Genomic DNA, 13860 nt, shown 5'->3' on the forward strand with positions numbered 1-13860 from the left:
AACATCTTTTTCTCAAGTCAGCAAAGTGACAGCAGTTGGGGGATAAATGCCCTAGTTCTAGCTATAATCAACTCCCTAATGCATCCTTTTATTGACTTCTTTCCTTCCTGTCTTAGTTCTTCATTCTTTTCAAAAAAGGTATTTTCTGGGGTAATTTCCCAAATAAACTGAAAGTTGTTGTTCTTTTTTTTTTTCTTTTTTTCTTTTCTTTTTTTTTTTTGGTACCGGGGATTGAACTCAGGGGCACTCGACCACTGAGCCACATCCCCATCCCTATTTTGTATTTTATTTAGAGACAGGGTCTCACTGAATTGCTTAGGGTCTCGCTAAGTTGCTGAGGCTGGCTTTGAACTCGCCATCCTTCTCCCTCAGCCTCCTGAGCCACTGGGATTACAGGTATGCCACCGCGCACGGCTTAAACCAAAACTTCTAAAACCTTTGTCTCAGGGTCTACTTCTTGGGAAATATAACTGAAGACTATATAGCAAAAAACATTTTACTTTAATAATAGTTTAAAATTTTTAATCTTTTAGTAATCAGAGAAATTTTTAATTTAAAATACAGAATATTAGAGAAATTTGTTCATATGAATCAGTGTGAAAGTTTCAGAGAAGATTTACTAAGACAGATTTGCTTAGTTATTGGTACAACATAAACTAGATATTCAAATGTTGGCCTTTCTTGAAGAAAGGGAGTAGGTAGGTAGTTCCTCTTTGGAGACCAGAGGTAAAATGAGTCAGGATAAATGTTGGCATCTTTCTGTTTCATACTGCAGAAGGAATCAGATGTGATTAAAACCCAGAATAACCCATGTTATTTTGGCATGTGATTTATCTTTCTCTCTTTTTTAGATGTTCTGATTTGTCTAGGTTTATATTATGTATTTCTTTTGAATTCTAAGTACTTTCCTAGCAATATTGAACGTAAAATTAAAAACAGTTCAAGAAGCAGAAAGAAACAGAGAAAGAATGCAGATGCAAACAAGAGAGAATAGGATAGCATAGTTTTAGCATTTTCTTATTCCTAAAGAAGAGTTTTTTATTTTAAATTTACTGATAGAATTATGCTGATAAGTTTGATTTAATAGAATGTATCTTTGTTGATTAAATTCTGTGCCATATGTTGACTCATCATTGTTATTTTGTTGTTTAAAAGTATATTGTAAATATATTGTAATGCATGATAGAGTTTTAAGAATCTAAAATATCTTGGATACTATATTTTATAGTAATTACATCATATGCATTAGATACAAATGGTTTTCCTAAAAGTCTCTTTTTCCCTTCCTTTATAGAATGCTGCCTTTTTATATGGTCTTGGTTTGGTCTACTTCCATTACAATGCATTTCAGTGGTAAGTTGACATAAAACTAATAACTCCAGTTGTTCCCAGTAAATAGTTTGTTTTAGTTTCTTTGGTTTGTTTTTGCTTGATTATGTGTGTATGAGTGTGTGTGTGTGTATGTGTATGTGTGTGTACACACACACATACACACACACACTCATACATAGTCTGTACAAAATATTTTTGTGTCAGTAACCCTACATTTTTCAGTAGTCTATTGAAATGATTAGATTTTTCCTTCAGATGTGTTGACTCGCCTTAGATTATTAGAATTGTGTATATAGAAGAATCTGATATGAGATTCTGGTCAAAGAAGGTTTAAATTAGGAAGCATTTTGAAATTTCTCACTCATTGTAGACTGGTAGTCCCAGGTTAGTTTTAACTAAAGAATGACTATGATCTCAAGATCTGTGGGTAAATGATCCATGATGACCAGTATTTTTATTGATACATGATGACCAGTAATTTTACCTTTTCTGACTCCTCCCTGCCATACAATGGCTACCACTTTACAATTTCTAATAACTATGTACCAGTTCATAAACTCTTAATTCTCTCTTCTATAAGAAAAATGGTAACATTTCAGAGTTGGAGATTAATTTTTATAGCAATGTGTAAGATTTTATAAAGTGTGGGGCTCTGTTACTATGGCCTTTGTCCCATTGTTATTTTTCTCTTTACCAGATAGCTCCTTTAATGGAAAGAATATAGAATTTGAGTTGAAAGATTGGCATTCTGGTTGTAACATTGCCACTTTGTTTGCTCTTGAGTCAAATAATTTCCCTAGATTTGTTTTCTCATTGGTTTATAAAAAGAAAACGACATTATAGTCATAGGTATTTTACAGAATTTTGATGCTCAGATGTAATAATATACGTCTTTTAAACTGCAAAGCCTTGCATAAACTTGTTTTAAAAATTTGAAGTGTATTTAACTTTGTCAGTGAGAGTTCAGAGGAAGGTGATTATGTGTTTGGCTGAAGGTTATAACTCTTTTATGTACCTGATATGTATCCTGAGTATTTAGTACAGAACTTCCACATATTCATTGGCAGTGATTTAATATGGTATCCTTAAAAATGAAACATTGGATGTGACTGGCTTTTTATAGTATGATTTTTTTCTTCCCTACTTGGGTCTTATCTTTTGGTCCTGTTGGCTTTTGATCATGTATGGAAACCACATTATTACAGAGCACTTATGTGTGTATATAGAGGATTATAATCCTTCAGAATATTGCTTTTTAGAAACCAGTAATTGAGATCTTCATAAAGAAGCTTTGAAATTTTTCTCTTGAATTATTTCTTGTTTTATAGCAGTCGTTAGTTGAACCTCCTAATATCATGTTCTGTGTTTCATATTTAAAACCAAGGATAAGTACTTGGTAACGTTTCTTGAAAATCTTGCTTATAGAATTCAAAGTTGTAACAGAGAAGTGGTCTTAGAGATAATTTAGTGGGTTTCTCCTTTTTGCATGTGGAGAAAGTAAGATGTGTATCAGATTCCCCAAGCATGCATGCATATATGTGTGTGTGTGTACGTACACACCAAGTGATTTTTTTTTTTGTACTGGGGTTTTAACTCAGGGGCACTCAACAGCTGAGCCACACCCTCAGCCCTGTTTTGTATTTTATTTAGAGACAAGGTCTCACTGAGTTGCTTAGTGCCTCTCTGTTGCTGAGGCTGGCTTTGAACCTGTGATCCTCATATCTCAGTTTCCTGAGCTGCTGGGATTACAGGTGTGCACCACTGTACCCATCCTCAAGTGATTATTTTTAATCAGTATTTGTAGTTGTTATCTTGGGGCACATTGATTGTCTTTTATGGTATGCCAGAAATAATTTAAATGGAAACCAAGGCAAGGAACAGTTGAGGAATGGCTATATATACCTCATAACAGCTCACCTAGTTTTTTTTCCCCACATACCAGTGGTAACTTGTGAGCTTCCCTTTATATTTAAGATAAGAACATAAAGATAGTGAGGAAGCTGTCATCAGTTCAAAGTTTGATTGCTTTAATAAGTATGTGTTCATGTTATGTTAAGGGTCTTATAGCTGTGGAAAATTATTACCTCTTTTGATTCCTTACCTACATACAATTTCTGTATATTTAGGTTAACCTAAGAAATAAAATTGAGTAATAAAAGGATAAGCAATGTCTGCATTAATAAGTGCCCTCTGCTTTATTGATCTTGTCTTAGTCACCACCATTTTCTCATGTCTTGACTTTCAATGCTGTAGCTACTTCCTAAAATAATACATTTATTGTCTGAATTTACCCTATGTGTTTTCTCTCTTGCTGATTAAATGTTCGTTCACAAACTATACTTAACGTTTCTGCCTCAACTTGTTGTCTCTTGAACAGCTACAAAATGAGAAAGCATGGGGTAGTGCTTAGTGAAAGGTTTAGAGTAGTTTTAAGTGGTAGGAACTTACTTAGGTTAAAGCTAGTTTTGTGTTATATTTGTGAATGCCTGTTGGTTACTGGGGTTAGGAAATTTTAATTACACACCAGATTGTTTGGGGGTGTTGAACAGTGTTTCTAGACAAGAGAATGGCCTCTGCACGCGTGCCTCTCCCCCCCCGCCCCCACATTGTCAGCACAGAGAATTTGCCTAGGATGGCTCAGTGTTGTATTTCTGATTCATGTATAATTTAAGCAAAATTTGGTATTTGGTTATGGTGTCTGTTGGCATTTAATAAGATTAAATATTTTATAATAATGTGTAACCAACATGTGAGTTTGGCTTGGTTAAACTCAATTTTAACTTGGTTAAAAGCAAATTTTGTTTTGTTTTGTTTTTTAAACTATAGTCTTGCTCTTAACTTGTTTGCTTCTTGTCAGATTATGCTACCCTTTTTTCTTTTAGAGTTGATTCTATTGGTCAGCTTTTAGATTAGTTCAATTGTTTGGTCATTTTTTTCAGTTTCAGTTGTAAGCCTCTTTTTGGAGGAGCCCATGTCGTAAAGTAGTACATTACATCATCTGTTGCTTGATTAATCTGGGACCAAACATTAAAAAGGATTTCTAGAAGAAGAAAAACAGACATAGAGGCACATGGTAAAATATCTACAGCAAAGAGCTAGAAACGGGTCTTTATAAAGCTGTTCCTTTACATTGCGTGCATATCAACCCCATGCCCTAAATTGCCACCTGAAAGGGTACCTTGAACTGAAGAAGTTGTCTTTGGCAAGAATTCTGTACCCTAGAGTGAGAGGAAGTGAAGTACAGAGAAAGGAAAGACTGACAGAAAAAGGTAGCTGAGGGGGGATAACAATCAAGTTTTTAAAAAAATAAAACTGAAGGAAACAAACTATTCTTCCCAGTACAGCCTATAGCCATACCCTAAATACATCTTCCTAAAAACCATTAACTAAGTTTGGCCTATAACCTTTTGTATTCTTTTGAATATCAGAATAGTCTGTGCTACAGGCATAGGATTATAGAAATTAGGTTTCCAAATCTAACTAACAGTTTGATAAGGAAATGTAGTGATAATTATTATGTTTTCATCAAGAATGATTAGGGGAAAGGAGTACAGTTGAGTTCAAAAAAGAAATGTTAACACCTAACTAGTAAAGTTTCTTTACAATTCATTTCCCCACAACACTGCACTAATCATAGGTGTTCTCAAAGAGTGTAAGAATTTCCGTTCTCCTGTATGGTCAATACTTTAAGTGCAGTAGGGAAAAAGAATAGTGAATTTAGTGATGATCTTGAAGCTTTTTGGTAGAATGAAAGAGAATAGTGCATAATAAACCTTATGTAGTTGTGATACCATTGATCTTGAGGCTCATCTAGCACAGTGTCTGATAAAAAACACTCTAATGTATAGTTTTGAGCTATCATAATATAAACACACTCTTAGATTGAAAGTTTGGTTTTATTTCCATTAAAGTAAAACAGTTGATGTTAACATGTTGAGTTTATGGACACTTCTGTTTTGAAAAAACTAACAGATTTTTTTTTTTAATTTGGCATTTTATTATAAAAACTAGCAGATTTAACTAAGCAGTTCTGATACATTATGCTTACTAGTGACTCAAAGATTGTCAGAATTCTGAAGGGTTTTGATTAATCAAACTTCAGAAAAACTGTATAAAAACATAAATCTTTCAGTAAGGGAGGGATTAAAATGAAGAGTGAATAGTGAGGGTAAAAGAGGCAGGAGAGGTAATACATTACCAAACATTCATGTCAGTAAACTTGTGCATCATCTTTCTAACCTAGACTCACATTTATAGTACTTTTTGATTCAACCTCACCCTTCTAGCATAGTATTCCTCTAAATATATTCTTTGTACTAGTCACATTGTATTAACATTTCCTTAAAAACGTCCTCAAAGTAATTAGTAATTTTTTTTAAATTTATTTTTTGAACCACTGTGACTTTGTGGGTGCCATTTACTATTTGGTCTGCCTTGTCTTTTTATCTTCACTTTTTAAAATCTTACCTACTTGACTCTGATTATTTCACCAAATCTTTTTCATTGTGTCGTTTAAAAATAATCTCTAAATTTCTGAATATATATGTGTGAAAATATATATGTGTTGTGTGTGTATTATTACTGATTTAGAGCTCAAATATTCTCTTTTTAATTAGTGTGAAATGTTGTACAATTAATTCATTTACCCTTTCATGTATCCCTGAGGGAAATCTCCAGGCTTAGCTTTATTAACCCCAGAGAACTTAAAGTTTATTATGCCTCTTTTCAAGGGTACTAAAACTATGCTAGGGATATTTAGTTAATGATAATAATATTTTTATTACAGTAAAGGGCTTTTAAAAACTGTGTTTTTATAGAAATTTTATTAAAAATAACCGTGTTAACATACATTCAGCACATGCATATGTTTTTTGGAAGTAGTACTGTTGAACTTTTAACTTTCTATCATTTTCTTCTTTAAATTGCTAACAATGGTAGATGTTAAATGAAAATAATCTAAACTGAAAAATCTATAGAAATAATTTTGTTGGTATAATTTTTTTTTCAAATTATAATTTACAATGCCAATGATAGTGTAGACAGCAATATGCACTTTTCATTGTAGTAGAGAATATGCTTAAAAATTATGAACCTTTCTGGCATTGTATCATAAAAGTATTTTATAGTTTTTGGTATCCATTTCTTATGTTCTAAAATTCTCTTGTCAGTCAAAAGTTCTGAAGTCAGCAGAAATTGTATTTGTTGGTGATTTAGTAATTTGTGCTGCAGAGACCAGGTTCTGACTACACTTATTTTGGTGAGATATGAATGCAGTCAATGACAACCAAAATTAGAACCTTACCTATGTTCTCTACCTCTTTCCATCTTCCCCTGTCCCACACATACTTGTTTTATTGTTTCCCCAGTTGAGAAAATCTGAAAAAACACACAGGAGAGAAAAATGGGCAAAAATTAAGAAAGAAAATGAACTTTAATTTATTTGCATAGTGTATTTTGTATTAAATGAGGGGAACTGATCAGTTAAAAAGAATGTGAAGTTTCTTCTTCTCCAACAGGAAGTCCTATCAATTAACTGTAAAAGTGATGGAATCAGTTAATGTCTATTAACCTTAAACCTGTGGCTGTATTATTTAGAATACTAAAAATAAAAGAACACTGTGGATCCTAGGAATAGACTTAGACAAACTGGAGACAATACACCAGAAAATAAAATGGTGTGAAAATAAAATGGTAGAAAATAAAATGGTTTGATTATAAAATAATAAAATAAATGGTAGAAAATAAAATGGTTTGATTATAGAAAACTTCTAGTTAACACTAAACAAAAAGTAGTTGATAACTGAGTTTGGGTGGTGAGTCTTGAAGGATTTAGAGGGAAGCTGAAAAATGAAAATATTCCAGATCAGCAGAATATAGAGAGAAGAAGCAGTGAAGCCATGGAGGCCTTTGTTAGAATGAAGAAATTCCTGAGGTAGCCAGTTCACAGATGAGGAGGAACAATGTTACAGCATAACAGGAAACAATGTTCAATAGGTTCACAGATCTTAAATGCATCATGGAGGTAGGATTATTATTAAGTTGTTAGGCAGTCACAAGAGCCACATATTCAAGGAAATAAATGCAGATTAGAACAGAGGGAGGAAGTCCTTAAAGAATTTATTTCTATAATTTAGTAATGAGATGCTAAAGATTGGGTCCAAGAAATATTGAATCTGAAGTGAATTTTGAAACAACAACAAAGAAAACTTGATGATTGGTGTGTATATTGGTTTTACCTTGTCCTGGGACTTTTAATAGACATTAAAGAAGAAACAGACCAGATGCAATGGCATACATAATCCCAGTGACTTGGGAGACTGAGGCAGGAGAATCCAAGTTTGAGGCCAGCCTTAGCAATTTAGCAAAGCCCTGTCTCAAAAATGGGGGTGGGGGTGGGGAAAGGACTAGGGATGTAGCTCAGTGGTAAAGCACTCTCTGGGTTTAATCCCCAGTATGAAAGAAAAAAAAAATAAACATAAACATAATAGACCCAGCCTAGTCTGTTTGTAGTACATGTTTTTGCTTATCGTAGTACCCTTCCACCCTAGTGTGTTAATGTACATAGAGAATATGTTAAAATAGACCAGTGTTTCTTTGTACCTGTGTGACATTTTGAACCAAATTGTAGATATATTTGTGCTGAAGGCACCGATGGACTGAAGGTGTAAGATATCTACAAATATTGTGTTTAGGGAAAAGGCTGGAACAGAATATAAGGTAGAGTAGGAAATATTTCTTCTGAGGGGTTGCTACCGATGTTCTCTGTACCTTCTCCCTCCTTCCCTTCCTCCCTGTACACCCTTTTTTATACCCTCCCTCAACTTCTCTGTTTCTTTATTCCTTCTTCCCTTTTGCTGCCTTCCACTTTTCATTCTTTTTCTTTCAAGTCTGTGACTCAAGTCTGCCTAGGTTTTTATTGGCACATATGGACATTGTTTTGTTCTAAACCCATTCATTCCATCAGATAATTTTCTGACCCTTATCATAAGGTAAGATTATTAGGATATTTTAAAGCATTATTTATGTTTTTATTACTACACAATATAATATGCCCAAAGAAAAGTGCATAAATCAGAAGTGTACCTCTTAACTTGTTATTTTAAGGTAGACATTCATATAACATAGACATTCATCACCTGGTTCAAGAAATAAAATATTACCATCAATCCAGAAGCTCCTAAAAGCTCGTTTATTGCTGCAGGTGTTCTCGTTCTTTTTTGGGTGTGTGTATGTGTGCGCACATGGGCGTGCTGGAGATGGTGATAAGCATATATTCTATCACTGACCTATGTCCTCTCCCAGCCCCTCTTCCTAAACTTTTGATGTCACTCCCCATAAATGTGTGTTGTCTCCCCCCTTCCGCACGTGTGGGCACTGATTGAGAGAAATAGTAAGCCACCTTTGAATTAGAATGTTAATTTGTCCCAGTTCTTTCCTGTCAGTCCTTTGATCCCTCTCTACTGCCTCAAAGCCTGTGTATATCATATAATAAAACATGTACATATCTACCCACTTAAAAAACCATCTAATAAATGGACACCAAAGGTCTTCTTCCAGAAGAAGTTTAAGTACTATCATAACCAGGTTAGACCTGTGCTCCATGTCCCTTTGCCTCTTGACTCTCCTGCCAATAAACTCAACCATTTAGAATTCTTGATTTTATAATGAACATGTATATAGCCACACATATTTCTGGAAATAAATAAGGTGTGAATTCACTAAAATAAACTTTCTAAAGACACATGAGGTTTTTTGGTGATGTGATATTTTGAATTTTTTATATAAAAGTCTAGTTTTTGTTTTGAAAGACTCTAAGATTCAAAATAGCCACCATTAAGGTTTTTAATAGTAGAGCTAATTGTTAAAATAACTTTGCAAAGAATATATTAGCTTGTGTTTGGGATAAATTTTAAATTATGTAGAGGTATTTAAAATGACATCTAACATACTGTTACATCTGGTATTATACTTTTAAAATTCAAAGTAGACAGGTGATTAGGTAATGTCAAGTTAAGCAACATAAAATGTATTTGGTGAAAATCCCCCTCCCCCATTTATTCTATTGGTAATCAAAATCTTTATGAAAGATAACAGTGTTAATTTAATGCAGATATAGAGCTAGGACAGCAGACTGAAATAAAGAGCCCAGAAACAGATCCACATGAATATGAACATTTAATTTAAGATAAAGTAACACTGTAGAACTTTTTATTGAGGATGATGTTTACTATAAATGGTATAGGACTGTTGGACATTAGTATAGAAAACATGAAAACTGATGCCCACCTCACAGAATATAAAAGATAAGATACAGATAGATTATAGACCTAAATATGAAAGACAAAAATATAAAGTTTTGAAAACTCTTATTTTTATGGAGTAGATAAGAAACAGAATTAATCTCTCAACTCAAAAACAAAATATTCTTATCTGCCTTATCTTCTTCTCCTCCAAGAAATGCCAGAAGCAATGAAATCAATTCACATTGTGAATTTTACTAAACTATGAAAAAGTGTTTGAATAAATTAGAGTAAATTTATTTTCCTTTCCTCCTTTGATATGCCTTTAAGGCCCAAATCCCCCTTTTAGTTTTTTTTTTTTCCCTTATGATTTATTCACATCATTTTTATAAAACTGACATTTCCTTTAAAACAGTATTGCATAAAACAGAAATTTTACTGTACTACCAAGCTAAAATTAATGCACGTGTTAAAAAGTTAAGCTATCTTATGTCTATATTCTTTCAGGGCAATTAAAGCATTTCAGGAGGTGCTTTATGTTGATCCCAGCTTTTGTCGAGCCAAGGAAATTCATTTACGACTTGGGCTTATGTTCAAAGTGAACACAGACTATGAGTCTAGTTTAAAGGTAGGTTGTTGGGTTTTTTTTTTTCCAAGATACAATGTCTCATTTCTGTTGTTTTTTTTTTTTTTTGGTTGTTGTTGTTTGTTTGTCGTTAAATATTAGAACATTGAGAAATGTTGGAATTTATATTGGCACTTTTAAAGAAAATTTGAAAATTTAGGTGATGGAACTATTTATCATCTGTGAACCAGAAGATATATAATGTTGGGTTTCAGGATACAAAGTAGTTATAATGCTAAGGTTTTCATGGTAACTAATTATATTGTTAAACCTGCATTTTGTTTCTAAGTTTTGACTAAGGTCTGTAATCAGAAAAGGGTGATGCACATCTGAGTACCCTCTTAAGTGATTTGCCCCTGTAGAAGTCAAAAGCAGCTACTTATGATTCTGTATCTGTGACCCAATCATTAACCATTCTTTGCATGATCTTAATAAAAATATGTCCAACTTTCCAGCAGGGCATGTTTTATGCCTGAATTGTAAAACGGAATATTCTCAAGGCCTGTGAACTGCTGGTTTGTAAGCATAAAGATTGTTGGGAAAAGATAATATGTTGTTGATTAAGTATCTTACTTCCTACCTGTGGAAGTTTGATATTTCTCCAATTTTTCTTTCTTCATTGAGTTTCCTGTGCTCATTGCATGCTATCTTGATTCTAAAGGTATGTGTGTGTGGGCAGGGTAAAGCAGGAAGAATAACTTTACAGTGGGTTATAATTTAAAGTAAGAAGGAGCTACTGAAGTCTTTTTTTTTTTTTTAACTACTTAAGATTGCCTAATTGTTTCGATTTTTAGTGTAGAACATTATATATATATATATTTTACCATTTATGAGTTTTTAAAAAACAATGCTGATGGTAGGAAAAGAGAGAGACACACAACCCAAAGTAGTAAGACAAGTAAATTGTGAAAAATGTAGATCACATTGTTTGAAGGTAAGTGCAGTTGAGAAATAGGTCCTAGGCTAACTGTAAACGGTATGGGAGAGTAAGGGCTGCCTGGAAATTAGCAATTTTCCTCATGCTTAGAGCAGCTAACTGTGGGATGTCCAGTGGATTTGAAATGAAAAATAAATTCAGATATGCTGCCTTGGATATTTTAACATCTCCTTTACAGTTTCCATTAGCTATCAAGAACTCTTAACATGTCTTATGTTACAAAATAAACTTATTTGAGCAATTCCAGTATTGTCACAACATGCCTATTATGTTGCAAAAGGTTATTTGGTAGCAGTTTGGTAAATGTTGCTCAGGAAATATATTTGTGGAGGGGGCAATTAATCAGATGTGGCCTGAATTATAGAATTTGACTACCTCTGAATACCAGTACAGTGGTATCTTAAATAATTTTATGGATGCAAATCTGTTTTCACCAAGGTGGCAATATTTAAAATCCCTTTAATCAGGGGAAATAGTACTCCATAACTAATTGAAAATGTCCTTGCTTCACTTATGCTGAACCAAAACATTTCTATATGCCACTTTTATTTATTCAAGAATAAGTGAAACCGGGGCTGGGGTTATAGCTCAGTGGCAGAGCACTTGCCTCACACTTGTGAGGTACTGGGTTTGATCCTCAGCACGACATAAAAAAATAAATAAATAAAATAAATAAAGATTGTTTCAATCTTTAAAAAAAGTCTCAAAAAAAAAAGAAAAAGTTAAACTCTGACAAACATTTAAGTCATGGTGATCTTAGCATTTATTAAAAAAAAAACTTGGTAGCTTTCTTATGACTGTTTCATTTGTATGAACATAGAAAAGAATTGTAAGAATCCTTATATTTCTCTTCCTTATAGTATGAAGGTTTCATTTAATGTTTTTTTAATCTCATCATGACATAGGCTTCCCCCGCCCTGGCATTGGCTTTTTAAGCCTCCTTTGTCCAGCATTCCTTGTTTATTTTAAGGAGAATTTGGGGCATCAATGTTTTTAGTTGGGGAGAAGGTATTTTGGTTTATGACTATAAGTACTTAGTCATGTGTGAGGGGGAGGTAGGAATCAGAAGGAATGATAGGCCTATTTCCCCTTAGATTGCTTCCAAATTTCCTGACTAGTACTTTTCTTTCATCTGGATAAATGTGGAACTTCTGTTGACCTTTCCACCATGTTAAGCTGTTTCCTAGCACAGTGTGTTGGTATAGGTGCTTCTTAGGCTACAACCTCAGGAACTCCAACACAAGCTGGCTAAAATGACAAAAAATAGTAGCTTCAGGATTGGTTGATTCATCTGATCTAAGATTTCATCAGGTATTCATTTTCTTTTCAGTACTGTATTGACTTATTCAGATAACTGGTTGCTTTCTTTGATAATGTAACATAATAATACTGTCTACCTCACAAGAGGTAAGATGGTTGCCATATGCAACCAAAGTGTAATGTTTCCTTTTTCATGTCTTATATAGAAAGACATCATAGAATAGTGGCTTATGTGCTTATCATAGTGCTTAATAAATGGTAATGATCATCATTTCATGGAAGAAAAAGATCCTGGCTTCCTGTTGATGTCTTCAAAAATATTTCCCCTTGTATCTCATTGGCTAAAAATAGGACACCTGGCCATTTCTAATTGATTTCCTTTTCAAAGGAGATGCAATTACGCTTTGATCAGGTGTGACCAGTGTTTGAGCAGGGTTCAAATGTTCAATATGAAATATACTGTTTGTATTTAATGGAGGAGTGAAAGTTAAGTAAAAAGGATATTTCATTGTGGGGGGGTGATGTAAACAATCTGTTCCTTATGGATCAGGTCATCTCTTATTTCCTTTCCCTCTGCCTGAAGAGGGATGTAACATATAAAATACTTCTTAGATGGTAACATATTTAAATAAAATAAAATTTATTTTCATAATAACTGTATTCTTTTTACCCACATAAGAAATGTATCCCAGGGTGTCCTGTTTTCTTTTTTTTTTTTTTAATTGGTTGTTCAAAACATTACAAAGCTCATGATATATCATCTTTCATACATTTGACTGAATTGGGTTATGAACTCCCATTTTTACCCCAAATACAAATTGCAGAATCACATCGGTTACACACTCAAATTTTTACATAATGACATATTAGTGACTGTTGTATTCTGCTACCTTTCCTTTCCCCTACTATCCCCCCTCCCCTCCCCTCCCATCATCCCTTTCTACCTCATCTGCTGTTGTTCAATTCTCTCCCTTGTTCCCCCCTCCCTTCCCCTCACATCTTCTTCTATGAAATTTTGTGTAACATTGAGGGTCTCCTACCATTTCCATATGCTTTCCCTTCTCTCTCCCTTTCTCTCCCCCCACTCGTCTTTGTTTAATGTTAATCTTTTCCTCATGCTCTTCCTCCCTGTTCTGTTCTTAGTTGCTCTCTTTATATCAAAGAAGACATTTGGCATTTGTTTTTTAAGGATTGGCTAGCTTCGCTTAGCATAATCTGCTCTAATGCCATCCATTTCCCTGCAAATTCTATGATTTTGTCATTTTTTATTGCTGCGTAGTACTCCATTGTGTATAGATGCCACATTTTTTTTATCCATTCATCTATTGAAGGGCATCTAGGTTGGTTCCACAGTCTAGCTATTGTGAATTGTGCCGCTATGATCATTGATGTGGCAGTATCCCTATAGTACGCTCTTTTAAGATCCTCAGGGAATAGTCCGAGAAGGGCGATAGCTGGGTCAAATG

At 33.8% G+C, this 13860-nt stretch overlaps 1 protein-coding gene across 6 annotated transcripts in view; it reads left to right on the forward strand.

Moving 5' to 3' along the window:
- The first annotated feature begins 373 nt into the window (after positions 1-373).
- Positions 374-13860, forward strand: part of Kdm6a (lysine demethylase 6A) — a 96398-nt gene continuing 82911 nt past the window's right edge. For all 6 annotated transcript variants that reach the window (XM_015488122.2, XM_015488125.2, XM_015488124.2 and 3 more), the window contains exons 1-3: positions 374-396; positions 1295-1353; positions 10080-10200. In XM_015488122.2, the coding sequence (XP_015343608.1) occupies positions 10162-10200 (39 nt within the window). In that variant the 5' untranslated portion in view covers positions 374-396; positions 1295-1353; positions 10080-10161. The remainder of the gene's footprint in view (positions 397-1294; positions 1354-10079; positions 10201-13860) is intronic.

The sequence above is a fragment of the Marmota marmota genome, unplaced genomic scaffold (assembly GCF_001458135.2).
Source record: "Marmota marmota marmota unplaced genomic scaffold, marMar, whole genome shotgun sequence".
In the NCBI taxonomy this organism is placed as follows: domain Eukaryota; kingdom Metazoa; phylum Chordata; class Mammalia; order Rodentia; family Sciuridae; genus Marmota; species Marmota marmota.